This window comes from Drosophila arizonae, chromosome 3, assembly GCF_054131065.1.
Source record: "Drosophila arizonae isolate 15081-1271.41 chromosome 3, UAZ_ARI_1.0, whole genome shotgun sequence".
In the NCBI taxonomy this organism is placed as follows: domain Eukaryota; kingdom Metazoa; phylum Arthropoda; class Insecta; order Diptera; family Drosophilidae; genus Drosophila; species Drosophila arizonae.
The window spans coordinates 12,498,467-12,516,043 of record NC_142923.1 but is presented as its reverse complement, the minus strand read 5'-3'; the positions used below and the strand labels follow the sequence as shown (position 1 = coordinate 12,516,043).

Sequence of the window (17,577 nt, the reverse complement as noted above, 5' to 3'; positions counted from 1 at the left end):
GCAGTGGCAGCAGCATTTGTCAGACAACTGCGGCACATGCTTTCCATTTGCAGCTTGCTTATCGGTAATTCACTTTGGAGTCAGGTCCAGCCATTGAGCAGTCCCTTCGAGTGCTCGAGCTCTTTCCATAATCAAGCGGATTGCTTAACATGCAAAAACTGAGCTAGTTTTACGCCTCACTTGACATTATTTGCTTAGTTGCTGCCGCCTAGCCCCAGCTCCTGGTAAAGCGAATCAGTTGTATAATCAAATTTGGCTTGCAATTAAAATCGATTTGATGCTATTAATACGAATGTCTGCAAAGCTTCAACTGAAAAATAGAGAACGATATTTGATTAGGGTAAAACATCTGAATTTGAATTATGGGAATTTTACGTCATCTATAAGCAATTATATAAATTAAGTTTTGAGCTAAGTAGAGATATTATTTATTTACATTTTAAGTTCGTTTTGCTGAAAATTCTTCATAATGTTAAGCATTATTATATTATATGAAATAGAAACTTATGTTATTTACTATAAATTTTAATTATTTATATATTTTATTTTTGTATATTTGTATATTGTATATTTCTTTTGTATATATATATATATATATATTTTTTTTTTTTTTTTAATATTTTATAACATTTCTATTCCAATGAATATGCGTTAAATTTAGGGACGTAAAGTAATTTAATATATTTTAAATACATTACATACAACTAAATTGAGAACAATTTTTCATGAGCTCAATTATATAAGTAAAGATTTAAACTAAATATATTTACCAAAATAATTCAACAAGTTTTACAGTTAAATGCAAGGAACTAGAGAATTAAATTTTACATATTGAAACAGAATATAATAGAAATTTCTAAAAAAAAAAATTGTAAACAACATAATAGAAAGTAGGGAAAATGAAGCTTCAAGCTCATGTCGCTAGTTGAGTATTTAAAATACAAGATAAGTTGAAAAATATACACAAACTGAACTGTCTTCGGCTCTGTCATAACTTAGCCTTCAAAGCAAGTTACTAGTTTATTATCTTGCCTTGTTAGTTGATATAAGTATAATTATAATATATGCTACTCCGAACATACGACCTCAATGTATATGTTCTGTCAAGAAAATTGGAGGAAAGGTTTTCTGCTCATACTAAACATCCACAGGCACTATTGCTGTATAACTCTTTGTTACTTTTAAAGCTTTTTCTGCTAGGAAATTACAAGTTTACACAGCAGATTAAAGTCAAGTTTCTTTTCAACTACTGCGCGCAAAAAGTGACCCAAACTCTTTCTAAGTAGCTGTAAGAATACGTTTAACTTATTGTTATTGGCAAGAGTATAATTTACTTATAATTGACTTTCATGTTTTCAACTGTCACACATAATCAGCTTAAGCAATTGCCCTTATTTAATTTCTACTCACTTCTATATTGATGCGACATAATAGCTCAATGCACATTGTGCTTCGAATTGCATAATAATAGGGCTAATATCTCAGTTTTAAGCACACACATACAGTCACACTCCCGTTGATGAACTGCTTAACTCAGCTGAGTCAGTTGAGATAGAAATTGTTCGTCTTTTGTCCAGTAAAACCAACTAAGCAATTCAATTTTAAACGTTTAACTAACCATATTTCCTTATTATACTTTCTTCCACTGATGCTGATGCTGCTGCGCTGCTCTATCTACACAATGATGGGGAAAATAAAAACAACTGCAACAACAACAATAACAACAACAACAACAACAATAACAACAACAACTGTTGTTGTTGGTGTAATCAATGCCACTGTCACGGCAATTTGCACACACACAAAATGCAACACAAAACAACCAACAACAACAACAATGATGACGACGACGACGACGACGACGACGACGACGACGACGACGGCAACGACGACGACGACGCCGTTGTTCTCTACGGCACTACAATCGACTTGGCATTGAACTACCAATAACAACAACAACTACAACATGGATGACAACAACAACAACAACAACAACGTCATGAATCGCTGTCCCTGGTCATCATCATGAATGCTGATGCTGGGGATGTTGCTGCTGCTCCTGCTTACTGGCAATACGTTGCGTATACGTAACATTGGCCAGGCTTCGATGCGGCCAAGCATTGGCTGGCAGTCAGCTCGATACTCTTGATAATTGGCGCTGCCAGTGTGGCAGTGCCCCTGGCGCTACGTGTGGCTGCAAGTGAGTAGCGTGCAGACTGTGTAGACCTTATTTCCGCTTTCAGATACCGGACAATAAATCAATTACCATAACGCATACGACACGTAGCCAAAGCTCAAAGTGTCAAGAGGCGTTATGCATGTGTGCGTGCGTCTGTGTGCATATGACTGTGTTGCCTTTGTGTCTGTGTGTCGTGTTAATGCGTTCAAGTTAGTTAGTAGCTGCTGCTAACTTGGTTTTATGGGCCACACACTCACTTTTTACCTTTTCTGTCTCTTTCTCTCTCTCTCTCTCTCTCTATCTTCCCTTTCTCCATTTTTTACCGTAACAGGTGCACCCTTTGAGGAGCGTTTGCGCGTCGCCGTACAGCTCTTGGATCAAGTGCCTTTAATCGATGGGCATAATGACTTACCCTGGAATATACGCAAGTTCCTCCACAACAGACTCAACGACTTCAAGTGAGCAATACGCAGATGCAATTAATTTTTTATATATTTTTAAACGAACGTCTTTTATAATTTTTCCATCACTTCTCTTTTTTTTTGCAATTTTTCCCAGCTTTGATGAGGACTTGCGCAACGTGGTGCCCTGGGCGCGCAGCCACTGGAGCCACACGGATCTCACGCGTCTGAAGAAGGGGCGCATATCAGCGCAGGTAAGTGCAAAATATATGCCCACCTTAGCTCACCTGCCATTCGCCTTCCGACGCCTTTGTCGCTGGCTCTTTAAGCTTTAATTGGCCAGCTAACTTATCAAGCACTGCTCGACAGTGGGCCGCATAAGCTCGCTGCCCGGCTTGTCAGGCTCTTTAGGAATTTTTCATATTTCGCCGGCCTTTAGATATGCCCTTTGTAAAGCAGTTAATGTAAAGCATATACTCTTATGGTCTTCTACTCATTTGCTCGTATACTTATTGATCTAATAGTAGTATATACTTCTAATACCTCAGACAATATTTTCTTTGGGCCCGTTTCCATGAACTCTTTTTTCATACAGTTGCAATATTTTCGTCTTTTCGTTTCTCAGAGTATTAGCCTGTCGTTTAGCTTCTCTTGCTTCGTTTCACTTCTCTTTCAATCATTTTCACATTTTTTTTAATTTTTTTTTTTTTTTTTTTTTTTTGCTAATTGCCGCTTAGTCGTTGTCCGGGCAACCTTTGCAGTCGTCTGAAGCTATCTTTGCTTCAGCTTTTGCTTTGCACATCTTTCAACTAGACAGAGAGGGACAAAAAATGGGAAAAAAAAAATATTAATTATGGACCACTATTCACCTGAAGCAGCGTTTCAGCAATAGCTCCTCCTCTCGTCGGGCTTCGCAGCCTCTGTTGATACTGCCGGCTCCTGCTGCTGCTCCTGCTGATGCGTTAATTATTTTTGCCGTTGCATGGCCTGCTGCTCCCATTTAAGGCGTCGTTTCTAATTGGTCATTATTGATTCCTTAAGCCCAATTTTGTGCGTCATATTTTCGTCTTTTTTTTTTTTTTTTTTTTTTTTTAATGGCTTACTTGATATTAATGCCATTGGCGACAAGCCTGTTGAGCACTGCGTGTGGTAGTAGCTCAAGGCTGCTGGCTGCTATGACAAAGTACTACAGCTTTATTTCAGCTTAAGCCCGCTGACTATTTACGGGGACTTTGACGTTGGCTTCATTGTGGAATCTTTGTAGGGATATTTAAAGAGAGAAACTATTAATTTGCTAAGAAATTTAATTTAGTAAGTACAATTTCGTAAAAAATATATTTATGCATAGTTAATACATATGTATATCAGATATTTTTTAGATTCACATTTAATATTATTATTTTGGATAAAGAGCTTTAGTTTTCACAAAGCATAACTGCATATGATGCATCAATTTTCTAGTGCTGTGAAAATCAAGTGACCAGTTTGCGACGTTTACCGTGAGGGAGTGTGATATATTGAATAGCTCTACATACACAATTGCATCTCCACATGGGAGGGTCTTGTTGTATATTCTACTCTAATCGTTTCTATCTACCTAGCATACTTGTCGTAATGCCACTGAGTGTGTCTGAATATAAGGATGATCATTCGAATTTTGGATTGCTTAATTAGGAAAAAAGAAGGAACTGCTGGGGGGAAAGGAAGATAAGAAAGTGCTTGGTTTCTAGGAAGAGTATGCTTTAAATGATAAGCAATTGTAATTAATTAATTATTTCACTGACAGAGAATACCAAAAATATTAAAAATAAAAACACAAAATAATATTAATAATAATAATTCAAAAAAGTTATAATAATAGTAATAATAAAAATAACAATAACTATCAATTATTATACTAATTTTAAATTGATTTAACAATTTGAAAAAGTCTTATCATCCCATTAATTTTGTCGAATTATAAAAATCAATTTTAAAAAATAAATTGTTACATGAAATGGAGAAACCAACTAAATCCACAAACTAACAAATAAATAAAAGAAAAATTGCAAATAATTACATAGATAATATTTACAGCTATATAAGAAAAAAAAGATAGTTGTAAATCCCAATAGACTTGAAGCTTCTAAATCAGCTATTTAGTTAGTTATTTATTTTATAACATTATCCTATTCTGCCGGATAAATTAAACCCTTTTGCCACAAAAATCATTAAATTCAAAGCAAATTTTATAATTGCATGAGCATTTCATGTGCTTTATTGCCAGCAACGGCAGCTCATTTCCTAATCGTGTGCCGTAGAAAGGAAATCGCATTTGACATCAATTAGCGAAACACACGCATACATGTGTGTATATGTGCATGCATGTGTGAGTATGTCTTTGTGCAGTTTGAAAATGCAAAGTGAAAGCTTTCGGATGGCGTCTTGTGGCAACAATTTTCCGCCATCATCAACAAGTTCAATTAGCCTGTAAATTGTTGCGCACCTCTACTCATCGAACACGAGAGTCTACAAGTTTTCAGTTAACAGTTTTCAGCTACCTACCTGCCTGTCTGCCTGCCTGCCTCCAAGCTAGTTGCAAATACCAATAAGTATGGCAATAATGACGCCTGGGAGCAGTTAACTAAAACAGCGCCCCATTGGCGGGGAGGCGTGGCACGAGTGCTTGAAAGTGTGAAGTTTTAATAAGCATCGACTTGTGGCCCCATAAAAGCCAGTGAGCAATTCCCGTGCACGAGTCAAAGTCACGCCATTTGCCAACGTAATTAAATTGAGTGCAGCATAATTATACCCTATAAACGATATTTGGTAGTGTGGGGCTGATTTGTGAGCAAAGAAATCAATAAATGCTGGGAAATTAAACATAATAAATCTTTAATTTTAAAAGTCCACAAAATAATTAAGCTTTCATTTGGAAGTGTTTTGATTGAAGCCTAAAAGCTGCAAAAGCTGTTTGAAATTAATTACGCTACCTCTTTATAGATTGTTGATCTACTTTTTTGTGTCTTTCAAGTATTTAACTGTTTCCTTTCTACTTCAAGCGAATCTAAAATATGTAATGCTTACACATTATCCAACATCTACCTCCCCTGAAGCTTAAAAGCTTCAAAACTTACTTAAAGTTCAACTCTTCCTATTCCCTGTTTATACCCGATCTCTTGTTCAAGTTTCAATGAGCTTTGAAAGCTTAATAGCTTATTGTTTAGTCTAAAAATATTTCTAGTCTAAAAAACCAACAATCATTCCAGTAGAAATACGGATAGCCTCAGAAACTTTTACTCCTAGCGTCTACAGGGTATTTGAATGCAGCTTTTCGGCTTGTTGCCTTCCACATTTACTGCCGTTTCCGAGTTTTGCAATATTGCGCCGCAAACTGCAATTACCTGTTAGCTGTTAGCTGTTAGCCGTGCGTCAAACAAAACCAAAAACTGTTTGCCAACATTAAATTTATGGCGGCAGCGGGCCAAGCCATAGAATCGCGTGAGCCAATGCAACATTGAGGCGGCGTGTGGCAGGTGGCCATGACACGACCCAAAATGCATGGCACAAGTTCATTTTCATTAAGTTTAAAGCCTGCTGTTAGCACTTGCACTGGGCCAAGCCGCCGGCTCCATGACTCTGGTCAGAACTGCAATGGCAAATACAATTGACGGCGCATTTTTTCGCGTGCGAAACGTGAGAATTCATCCTGTTGGCTGTTGCAACGCTCACGATTTGAAATATTGAAGTCGCTTCTAGCCAAAAAGTTGTTATTTGCCTTTGATTCATGAACTTTCGCTGCATTTCATTTGCGCCAAAAGCACAGCACGTTCAGCCAGTTTAGCATTTGAACGGATATTTACTTTGGACTGCTTGATTTATGCCAGGTTGCCATGAGAACTTTGCAATGCTACGTAGTCGTTCTATTGAATATCTTAATTAGTAGTAGTATACAAATATATATACACAATTATTGGATATGCTCAAGGCTTATACCTGTACGCATTAAAAATTAGAAATAAAGAAAATCATTAGTTTGTGTGTAAATGTATGTTACCAGCAGAAGGAGGCGTGGCACATAAAGGATATATTTATTCTTGATCAGGGCAACGAGCTTGATCTGTCCGTCCCTCCTAGTTAAAGAATCATTACCAACAAGATCTTACCAACAACAGTTAAATAAATTTTTTTTAAGCTTCATTGCTTTGACTTCAATACTTTACGGTCGTGGCCAACATGCGAGCTGTGCATTTGCTTTAGTCGTATAATAAATCATTTTGAGCATTTTATTTGCATTATAAATTCCAATTTGTAGCTTTGGCTACGTGACACACATTTTGCCTGTTAAAGTTTTTCGCTAACTGCGCCAGTTCGCACTTAATTCGTGACGGAAAAGTAAGCTCAATAAAGTTAAAAGATACAGAGAGAGGGAGAAAGGAGAGAAAGAGAGCGAGCACAGAGAGCAGAGAAAACAAAATGACAAACATGGCAACTAACTAACTGGATGACAACATGTTTCAACAATTGTTGCCCAAAATTCGAAACGTGCACTGACTGCATGTCGTCGATGCAGCAGCAGCAGCAGCAGCCGGTAAAAAGCCAAGGCCAAAGGCAAAAAAAAAAAAAAAAAAAAAAAAACAATGCACAGCAGGCAGAGCGATGCGAGAAAAAAAATAAAAATAAGAAAATCTAGAAAAAAAAACTACAGCAAAATGTTTAATAGACAAGCTGAAAATCACGTTTAGGCCATAAAGCACTCAAACGCGTGCTGCAGGGCAAAGGCTCGAATCATTTCGGCGCCCAAGCAGCTCGAACAGCTGCCAGAATGTGATGCCAGCAGCTGCAGCTGCAGCACCGTCAAAGCAGTTGCTGCGCTCTTACTGACTAAAAGCATAAAAAAGTGAAATTATTGCAGCTGGATATTGGCCACTGCGATATACTCTGCTGGCGGATGAATAACATTTGCGAAACTGATAAATTATGTCTGATATGTGGAGTGAGGGGTCTGCTCAAGATTTAATCTATCTCTCTTTTCTGTGTCTCTCTCTAGCTTCGATTTGCGGTCTTTATTTGGATATTTCCTATTTTGTTCTATTCTTGATCTATGTGATCTCCTTACCTAGGGGGTGCTCTCTTTGTCACCTTCTCTTTCTCTCGCTCTCTCACTCCCCCTCGCTCTCTCCGTGTTTCACTATTTCTAGCTGCATCTCAATCTACTTCTTTGCCTAGTCTCTATGTTATCTATATATAGACATGTTTCTCGCCCACCTCAATGATTCTCTATCAGTCTCTCTGTTTCGTTTCCTCTTAGTCTCTATAACTAGCTTTGTTTCTCTCCCTCTCTCTTTCTCTCTCTCTCTCCTTTTGCCTTTAGTCGCTTAATCTCTACTCTAAATGTCTTCATTCATCTTTCTTGTCCAGCTTCCAGTCAGTCGATAGGTCTTATTCTCTATTTTATATTTTCTTTGCTCTCTCGCTCTATTAAAATAAAGAGCTCGCTCTCTCTCTCTCTCTCTCTTGCGCTTTTTCTGTCTTTTTCTCTCTCTATTTCTCTCTCAAGCTTTTTCCCTATCTTGCTATATTTATAGAGCTTCTCTGCTATATTTAGAGAGGTCATTCTTGCTCTTCTATTGTCTTGTTATATTTATAGAGCTCTGTCTCTCTCCCTCTCTCTCTCTTCTTTACTCTTCTTTGAGCTGTCTCTCTCCCCTAGTCTTTCTCATGCTCACATGTCGCCAAGCTAATATACTCGACTACACTTCATGCATGGCGAATCTAAAAAACAAAAACAAAAACTACATTTGTGTCTGCCACATAGTTGGGCAGGTAACAGCAATAACAACATCAGCAATAGCTACAGCAACTGCAACAGCAACAACAACATTGCTGAAATATCAGACAGACGAAAAGTTGGCTCCAACTGGCAGCGGTGTTCGCTGAGCAGCTGCCGTAACCAGTGGCAGCGCAGCATCAGCGCCAGGACACGGACACGGACACGGACACGGAAACGTCATGTTACGGTTGTCCTCCTGCATGGCTGACTGCATTCTAGCTGCTGCTGTCGCTGCTGACTGCAGGCCAATAGAAAGAGCATATATACCCAGCCCAACTCAACCCAGCCCAATCCAGATGCTTGAGCAGACGAAGGCGGATGTGAACGCCGCCGCCATTTTATGTTGTAATCTGAGCCAGGACATGCAGTAGAGCACATTGCCGCATTCAGCATGCATGTACCGCTGGGATTTGAAAAGTGTTCGTCGGTCCTTGTTGGTGGTTTACTGTGGTTCATGCTCTGGCTGTGGCTGAGGCTGAGGCTGAGCCACGAGTCTGGGCATTTGGCGCTTATCTCTTTGGCCGTTCGCTTCAAATTCGTATTTACTTTTAAAAAGTATTTAATGTTGGCAACGGAAGCAGCCCGGGCTAAACACTCCGTCTCTAGTTTCCCCCCCCCCCCCCCCCCCTTTTTTTTTTTTTTTTTTTTTTTTTTTGTTGGTTCTTGTGGTCTGTGATGCTCTTTAGGTTTTTCAGCCTAAGCTGTCAGGGATTTGTATTTTGCTTGAGGCGATGCTGAATGTGTTTTATCTACAAATTGTCTACATACACACACACATATACAGAGGCACCTTTTTAGGCTGTGCTGTGTGCTCTTAAGTGCATTGCAATTTTCTATTGCATACTTTGGGCGTCCTCAAATAAATTTGATCTTAATTGCAACAGAATTTTGTGGAAAATACTTATAATTCTATTATGGGGAGCTTTACTTGCATTGCTTTGGTAAGGCTGGCTTAGGGCTCTTTTCACTGTTGTTTATATGAATAGGTTGGGTTCTGCTAAGAGCATTTTCAGACAAATTATTTAGAAAATTTAAATTATTAAATGCAATTTTGAAAAAGATTTACTTTTCAATTTTGCTTGCTAGATTTGGTTGATTTTCTGTAAATTTCTGTAAATCGTTTTACCCGAACCCATTGAATAAAGAATCAGCATGGGTTATTCCTAGGATACTCCTGTTTTTTTTTTTTTTTTTTTTTTTTTTTTTTTCTTTTTTTTTTTTAATATTTCAAGTAAATTTTATCATCTATCAACAAGAATTTATTGACTTTGTGTCATTTAATAGCTCACCTATTCAAGAAGAGTAAAATAAATATTATTCTGCATTTCTTCGACTTGACTATTTATTTTCACATGTTTTAACAAAAAGTAAATATACCTCCAGTAAACCATTTAATATTAGTAAAATAAACACTTTAAAAATATATATAAATTTAAATTATATTTGATGACCACAAAAATTGTTTACAAAAATGTATACACATAAATATAGTTAAGGTTAAAAAATAATTAATTAAAAATGTTGAATGGAAACTGAGTATAAAAACCTTTGAAATATCATATGAAAATCATTTAATTAGGCAAACACCTTTGTGTCACACAAATGTGCCAACATTTATTGTAGGTCAATAAACATTTAATTTGAAATTATGTGTTAGTTGTGATTTGCTGACTTATTGCATTGCAGAACAGATTGATATGTCATTTGAATGAATAGAACGCACTCCACGGCTATTTGTTGTGAGGAAAGTTTCTGTTTGCCATTTCGACCGCAATGCAGCAGCTGCATTCGCTGGGTAGCAGCCGTTTAATAAATGCCAACGCCATCAGCATGCCACAACCGCAAGACACAACAAAGCACACACAAACGCACACACACACACACACACACACATACCAATACATACACAAGCACGCCCATTCACAACAAATCACGCACACCGAGCAGAGCATTCACAATTAACTTCAAGCCAAAATGCTATTCTTGGGGGAGAACTGTTGTTGCTGCTGCTGCTGCTGCTGCTGTTGTTGCTGTTGTTGTTGTTCTCGTTTGCCAGCGTCAAACAACTTTAAATATTAATATGCCTTGAGCCAACAACAATGCCACTCCCACTGCCTCTGCTGCTGCTGCTGATGATGATGATGATGATGACAATAATGGTGCTCGTGCTGCGGATGCTGCTGATAGGACAGGACACAAACAAAGCGCCAAGGACATTGCCGAGACATTGACGACACTTTTGGGGTGTGTGTGTGTGTGCGTGTGTATGGGTTCACCGTGCTGCAGGTGGTGCTGCTAATGGCAAAGTGTCATGCTTAAACACACTTCAAGCGCACAGTGAGCATATTCTGAGCCTGGCAGTCCAGCCAATTCATATACCCTGGCCAAGGGCCTTTGTTGTGGGCAACAGGTGACTCGATGCGGCTGCCTTAAGTGAAATATTTCACGGCGGCCTGGCTCGCTTCACCAATTGCTGCCAGTCGTCTAGGTAGAACAATGGCAGACAATACGCTTTACACACACATACACACACACATACATACAAACACACGGAGGCACATAGCTGCATAGCACACTAAGCGCTTAAGCTAAATATTGCGCATACGCCGCTTTTACCTGTTGCCCTTTGCGGCATTCACGCTGCCTAATAAAAAAATAAAAAGAACTGAGGTGCCACATGCCACACCTCTCACGACTCCGCCTACAAAAATGTTTTAAGAGGATTTGCAGGCAAAAAAAAAAAAAAGAAGTAAAAGCAAACAACAAAGAAAAGGGAAGCCCATAAAAATATTTAAAATGGTGAGAGACCCACGCAACGGAAATGTGAAGTGCGCGTCATAATGATGCGCACAAAGCAGACTCAATTGTGAAGAGGCAACCACAGATAACAGCATCAGCAGCAGCAGCAGCAAAATGAAAACGAGTTAAATTCCTCTTCTGCCTGCCTTCAAGTACAAAACTTGCCAATTTTCCAGTTCTAAAAAGCAATTTGAGTACGGCAATTTGAAGGCGCAGCTAATGCAACAGCAAAATATTTTTGCAATATTTTCTGCAAAGGTCTAACAATAAAATGACTTCATAATATTAATAATAAAAAATAAATAAATTATTGCGCAACTTGCTTAAATTCATAATACAGTAAAGCTTCAATATCTCTTCCATTTATGTATTATTTGGCTGGAAAATAAATTTCTAGACTCAGCTTAGTTAACTATTTATCCACAATGCTTGTAATGAAGAAATGGACAAAAGCTAAGCTCTCTATTTTACATGCAAGTGCAGAGTTTTCAATGAATAAAATCTATTTAAAATAAATAAATTGTTGCCCTGCTGTCTATCATAGCTGTAAAATATTTTAAAATATTTTTGCTTTAATTTTTTGCTGTAAAATATTTGAATATATTTTTGCTTTAATTTTTTGCATACATAATTGGTTTTTTTCTACTTAATTTTCTAGATTTGTCCATTTTTAAATTACATAAATTTATTTTATCATTTAGTTGTATTCCTATGCCCTGAAACTTCAACCCTGAGCCTTGGGATTTGAGTGCCAATGTTAAGTGTGAAAACAAAAATATTTTTCTTCCAAGAATTATGCTGCCCATGTTTGACTTACAATATCAATCGACAATTATTTCATAAATATTTAAAATTGAACAGAAGTTCTTGTTCTGAGAAATTTAATTCCCTTTGTACATAAACCAATATACAGCAGAACAAAGAGAACTGCTTAAAGGAAAAGGATAAAACATATATCACAATTATATCAAATTCAATAAACAAAACGCTTTTGTCTCTACAAATTCTTAGAATATTCCAAGTGAAGCAGAGACTTTAATAAACTTTTGCCCTGTACTCCATGGATCATATATTTTGAAAACTCGCCCTCTCTCTTTTCCTCTCTCTCTCTCTTTCGTCTCTTTTAAGTGTGGCTTTAAAGAGCTGTATAGCAGTACATCATTAGCTTTGAAGTATATAAACAGTAACTGCGCAAGCAGAGCCGTAAAACGTGTGCGAGCCATTAGATCACGTTATATCATTAGGGAAAAATGAAGGCACGTACGTGTCTCCATCGAACAGGAAGCAGCCAAAGTGCAAAAAACAATTCAAATCAACAACAGCAACAGCAGTAACAACAACTGAAAGAGCAATTAAAAAGTTTTTGGCTTTTTGCTGGAACAAAAAAAGAGGACTACAACTAGAACCTGACAACACAGAAAATGCAATAAATAATTTTTAATATAAATTCGTAAGGGGCTGAGAGCTGGACGAGTGCCAGAAATGCCCAGCTATCCAGACCCTAGGCCCCCATACCCCATACCCCCAAACCAAGGCCTCTACCAGACTCGACCAGAGCAAACCCCGTACACACAAGCACGTAGCCCCAAAAATTATACCAGGGGCACTAAATTAAAAGCTAAACAAAACAACGAAACACTGAAAAATGTTCATTTACCAGTTGGCTATTCCTCAGTCCCATAAGCATCATCGTTGTCTACCTGATGATGAAAATGATGATGATGATGATGATGATGAAAGAGTGCATACATTTAAGCGCCGTAATTCATATAGAAATTTTGCTGTTGGCCAGCTTGGAATTTGCAGTTGGAGCACAACTTTTCAATAAACGACTCACAACGAGTTCTGTGGTCGAAAAACAATTTAGCAGAGCTAAGAAACGTCTGATGTGGGGCGATGGCTGCGTCTATTGCTAAAGGTGTTGAGCTCGGCCAGGTTACCCGAACAATTGGATTCGAAGTGCATAGGTCAGTCGACTCGTCGTTCAGTCTATGTGTTTCACAATTCTGCAATTTTAATTGTACAACTAACAAATTTACAGCAGCTACCTCTCTGTCCCTCCCCCCGGCCAACGATAACAACAACCCAGCAACTCTGCAGCGTTAGCTCATGGGTAAATTCCATTTACGGCAGAGCAACAAAGTTTATCCAACCAACTGGCCAGCATTGTGATTCCACAGCGTTGGCCCCGCACGTTTCCCAGTTGCTGTTGATTTTCAGTTTGTTTTTATGAGCAGTTAACAAATGGAGACTTTTTTTTTCAATGCGAGCGTGATACACCAAGCTTTAGTTATTTAAATGCTGAAATATTTAATACCAGAATATCTAAGTGTAAATGAAAAGCATGAAAAAATTAAAGCTGACTTAAATTCTCTGTTGCATAAATATTTATTCATTTTTTATACATTTTACTTAAAGATTTTTTTAATTAAATCATATACAATAATATATAGAAATGAAATATATAAAAATCAATTTTATATTTTGTAGTATTTATATATCTTTGTAAGCCCAAAAAATAAAATTTTTTTATACATTTTATTTAAATTTGTTATTTTTCCTATAAAAATTTGAATAATATACTCATTGGATCCGGATGTCACAGGGTATTTCTCTTATCGCCTACATATTATCTTTGTGCCCCACCATTACTTTCTGCATTCTGCATGGTAACTCTTAGGCGCCGCTCCCCCGTGGCCTGCAGTAATTTCTGCTCAGTTCCGGGTGCTATACCCACATCTCTTGCTCTGCCAGCTTATCTGGGGACAAAAGTGCATGAGCATTTGCCTCAATTCGGGTTAATTGTACGGCCATTGCAGAGCTGACCAGGCACCGCCAGGCCCGGTGTCTACCTGTGTGTCTCACCTCTACACTGACAGCGTTCATTACGATTGCACGAACGAGCGTTTACATACGGTATTTGCAAAATTTTGTATTGCCATTGTTGTTGTTGTTGTTGTTGTTGTTGTTTTTGTTGCTATTGTTGCCACATGTCATTAGTTGGTTACTGGATGTTGTGGAGTTGTGGAACACCCCACCCCCCACCCTCCTTCCCATGCTGCTTGACTAACACCCCTAGATGATGCAAGCCCCTGGGTTGCCTGGCATTTTAAAGCAAATAATGAAATGCGGCAATAAATGGATAACTGCTCCAATTTCTCCTCTTTCTATGTGGCAAAGTGTGTGTGGGTGTGTGTGTGTGTGTGCTCACATGTATATATAATAAACAAATGCAGGTGTAACAAGTACAAACAAATGTAAATTTTTACAAATATTTGGAAAGTAGTTTATAGACCAGAACCGACCAGACCAGAGAATAGAACTAAGTAAAATAATTGAAAGTCTTATGCACATAAATTCTTCTAGCAAACAGAGTTTGTGTGCTAAAACGCTCGAATATGAATGGATACAAAATTTCACTGCAATAATTGGGCTTATTAAGTATTTTTGTATTACCTTATACAATTAGGAAACAAATTGAAAATATGCTTATGAGTTTGAAAATACTTGAAATTATGAACAATTGAAAACTCCAAAGCAATAAAAATGTATTAGAGGCAAAAATTATACGAAAAAAACTTTATAAATTCATTACCTAAATCAATTCCTTTACTTTATACCAATTCACCTCTGATTAACCCGAACGAAACATTTCTCTCTCATTTGCAGTTCTGGGCAGCCTACGTGCCCTGTGAGGCCCAGCATCGCGATGCAGTGCAGCTGACGCTGGAGCAAATTGATGTGATCAAAAGGCTAACCGATCGATATTCGCCGCAGCTAACCACCTGTACCTCGGCGCAGGGTAAGTACTTGCCCAAATACCAAATACCCAATCCACATCCCAAAAAGCGAACGTAAAATATGTAACCAACGCACATGGGCCGCCTGAGCCCAGTTTAGCTGCGGTGAATCTGCAGCTAAAATGCCAAAAAGCGCTCAGAGGCCACGCATTCAATTTGCTGCACTACCGGAAACTTTTCGGGAGTTGTTCAAAAGCAGCCAAATGCACAAAAAAAAAAAAAAAAAAAAAGAAGCCAAAAATGCAGGGAAAAAAGGAAAAGTAATTTTGAAGAAATGTAAAAGCAGAGCAAGTCGCAGCAGTTGCTGCACTTGCAGCAGTGCTCCAGACTTGCACTTGAGTCAACTGCTTACCGCGTGCCATATTTTTGCGCCATTTCCTTTGATATGCCGCACTCACCTAGTTAATAGCGGGCGGCAGTCCTTCGCTCAACGGGTCGCCACTGATGTTGCAAGCAGCCACAACGAGTGCAGCTGCAGCTGCAACTGCCGGCAAAACTTTGACTTATGTTCGAGTCTCCGGCCAGTATTCAAGTTGTTGCTGCTGTTGCCGATGCTCCTGGTTTTGTTTTCCGTTTTGCATTTTGATTTGCTGCCATAGGACTTGGCAATCTTTTGGCATTCTTTTAATGCCCTATAAAATGAAGGAGAAAGGTATGCAGCGCATGCTCTTGAATGATATAGAGCCACGACTGGTTGATGAAGTAGGAATTGGTTACATAGGATATAGACTCGCATATGAGTATTTATTTTGATTCTATTGGATATAAAGCCTCAATAAATGATTACGAGAATATCTAATAAATTTTCATCTATCAAGCTCTTAATGTTATAGGCTTAGCTTATATTCTTTTTTCTATAGGATTGCTAGCTAAATATTTACAAATATTTATAGTTGATATGGAGTGAAAAGATGGGATAGAGACACATTAGAAATTTCATTAGCATTTCCTAGATTTAGTTATTAATATGTAAATGTTGATCTCATTGGAGTTCAAACTATCCGGTTATTGTTAATACATTTGCTATTCAAAAAGGTATTTATATGAGCCGAGGGGTCGACATAAATATATTTCGTTGCATAGGGTAGCAGCATGTGCATATCCTTTTTGACCAGGGTATACCCAAGTACCAAGCGCCTTCGCCTTCATATACACACTCGCAAATCTTATGTTTTTATTTCTGGTATTTGTTTGCCGCTCTAAAAGGAAAGCCGCTGCGAAACAAACAAGAAATCGCTTCCGGCATTGCGCGTTGAAACATTTATGCAGCCGTTAATGGAAATGTCAATAAATCACATGGCCATAAAAATCATGCACAGGAAGAAAACTTTTTGCTCGAAATTTACGAGCGGAAATGCATGCCCCTCCCAAAAAAAAAAAAAAAGAAAAGATATAAATATATATATATATATATACGATATATATGTATGTACTTGCAGGCAGTGCTAAATTGTGATAAGAGAACCCCATATGTTTAACCGAATGCACGCGCTCTAAACAGCAGCAGGCACTGGTGGCAGCAGCCAACGGCTCTTGAATGCAGGAGAAATGCAAACAAAACAAAAATCGTCTGCAAAATTCAGTTGGGCGAGCGAAAAGTGCAGCAGGAATTGCAAGCAAACTTTACAACGTTGCAGCAAGCACAGTTTTAATCGCTCCAACTCTGTAAGGGTGTGTGCGAGTGTGTGTGTATGTATGGAGTATGCTCGAGCTTGAATGGGAAATGGCAAATGGAGGAAAGTATTCGATAGCCCAGTTAATAAACAGTTTGTAGGTCATATTTACTAAAGCACTGAGCATTTAAGGCAGTTTTAGCGCAAATCATGTTGCAAAAATTGAGCATCGACTAGCTTTATTTAAAGTACTAATCGATTTCTGCTTACTATGCAGCAATCAGCCCTCTAACAGATGAGATGAAAGATGAGATGCTTAACTGCTGCAATCAAAAGCTATTATATAAAAGGGCATTTAGCAGTCATTGCTTAGTTTGAAGCCAATCGAAATGATTTCACATTTGGACTATTTCGAGGATTCGCAGAGCCAACGCACATATTTAAGCCCCGAATCGATTCACTGAGCCAAGAATGTTAACCACTTGACCGTAGCTGGACTGCAGCTGCTGCAGGCAGCAAATAAAACCAACATTTTATTTCCAGCTGCACGAAAATAAATGCATTCGCCTGGAATTGTAGTAGCTGTACACGCATATCCTGTAAATAAAATGTCCACCCCAAAAAGGAATGAGGGAGCAGGAGGAGGCAGTGAGCGGTAGTGTAGTGTGAGGGAGTGCGAGAGCGAGAGAGTTACTACTAGTCTTAGTCAGATGTTGCTGACTGCCAAAGTGATTGTAAAAATGCAAAGCTAACGAACTGAAACAGAACGCGACGTCGAGTCGTCGACAACTGACATGTCATGTCCGTCCGCCCCTCCGCCAGTCTGTCAGTCAGTTAGTCAGCAAGCCCGTTTCCCTAGTCACAATCCTAGTTGCTGCTGCTGCTGCTGCTGCTGCTGCTGCTGCTGCTGCTGCTCCTGCGAATGTAGTACAACACATGTATGTCCAATTGAGCCCTGGCTGCTCCTTGGCTA

At 38.4% G+C, this 17,577-nt stretch overlaps 1 protein-coding gene across 2 annotated transcripts in view; it reads left to right on the top strand.

The window, feature by feature from the left end:
- LOC108611514 (uncharacterized) overlaps window positions 1-17,577 on the top strand; it is a 179,707-nt gene that overhangs the window by 119,038 nt on the left and 43,092 nt on the right. For both annotated transcript variants that reach the window (XM_089465035.1, XM_089465036.1), the window contains exons 7-10: window positions 2,102-2,200; window positions 2,511-2,637; window positions 2,738-2,834; window positions 14,861-14,993. In XM_089465035.1, coding sequence (XP_089321161.1) covers window positions 2,102-2,200; window positions 2,511-2,637; window positions 2,738-2,834; window positions 14,861-14,993 — 456 coding nt within the window. The remainder of the gene's footprint in view (window positions 1-2,101; window positions 2,201-2,510; window positions 2,638-2,737; window positions 2,835-14,860; window positions 14,994-17,577) is intronic.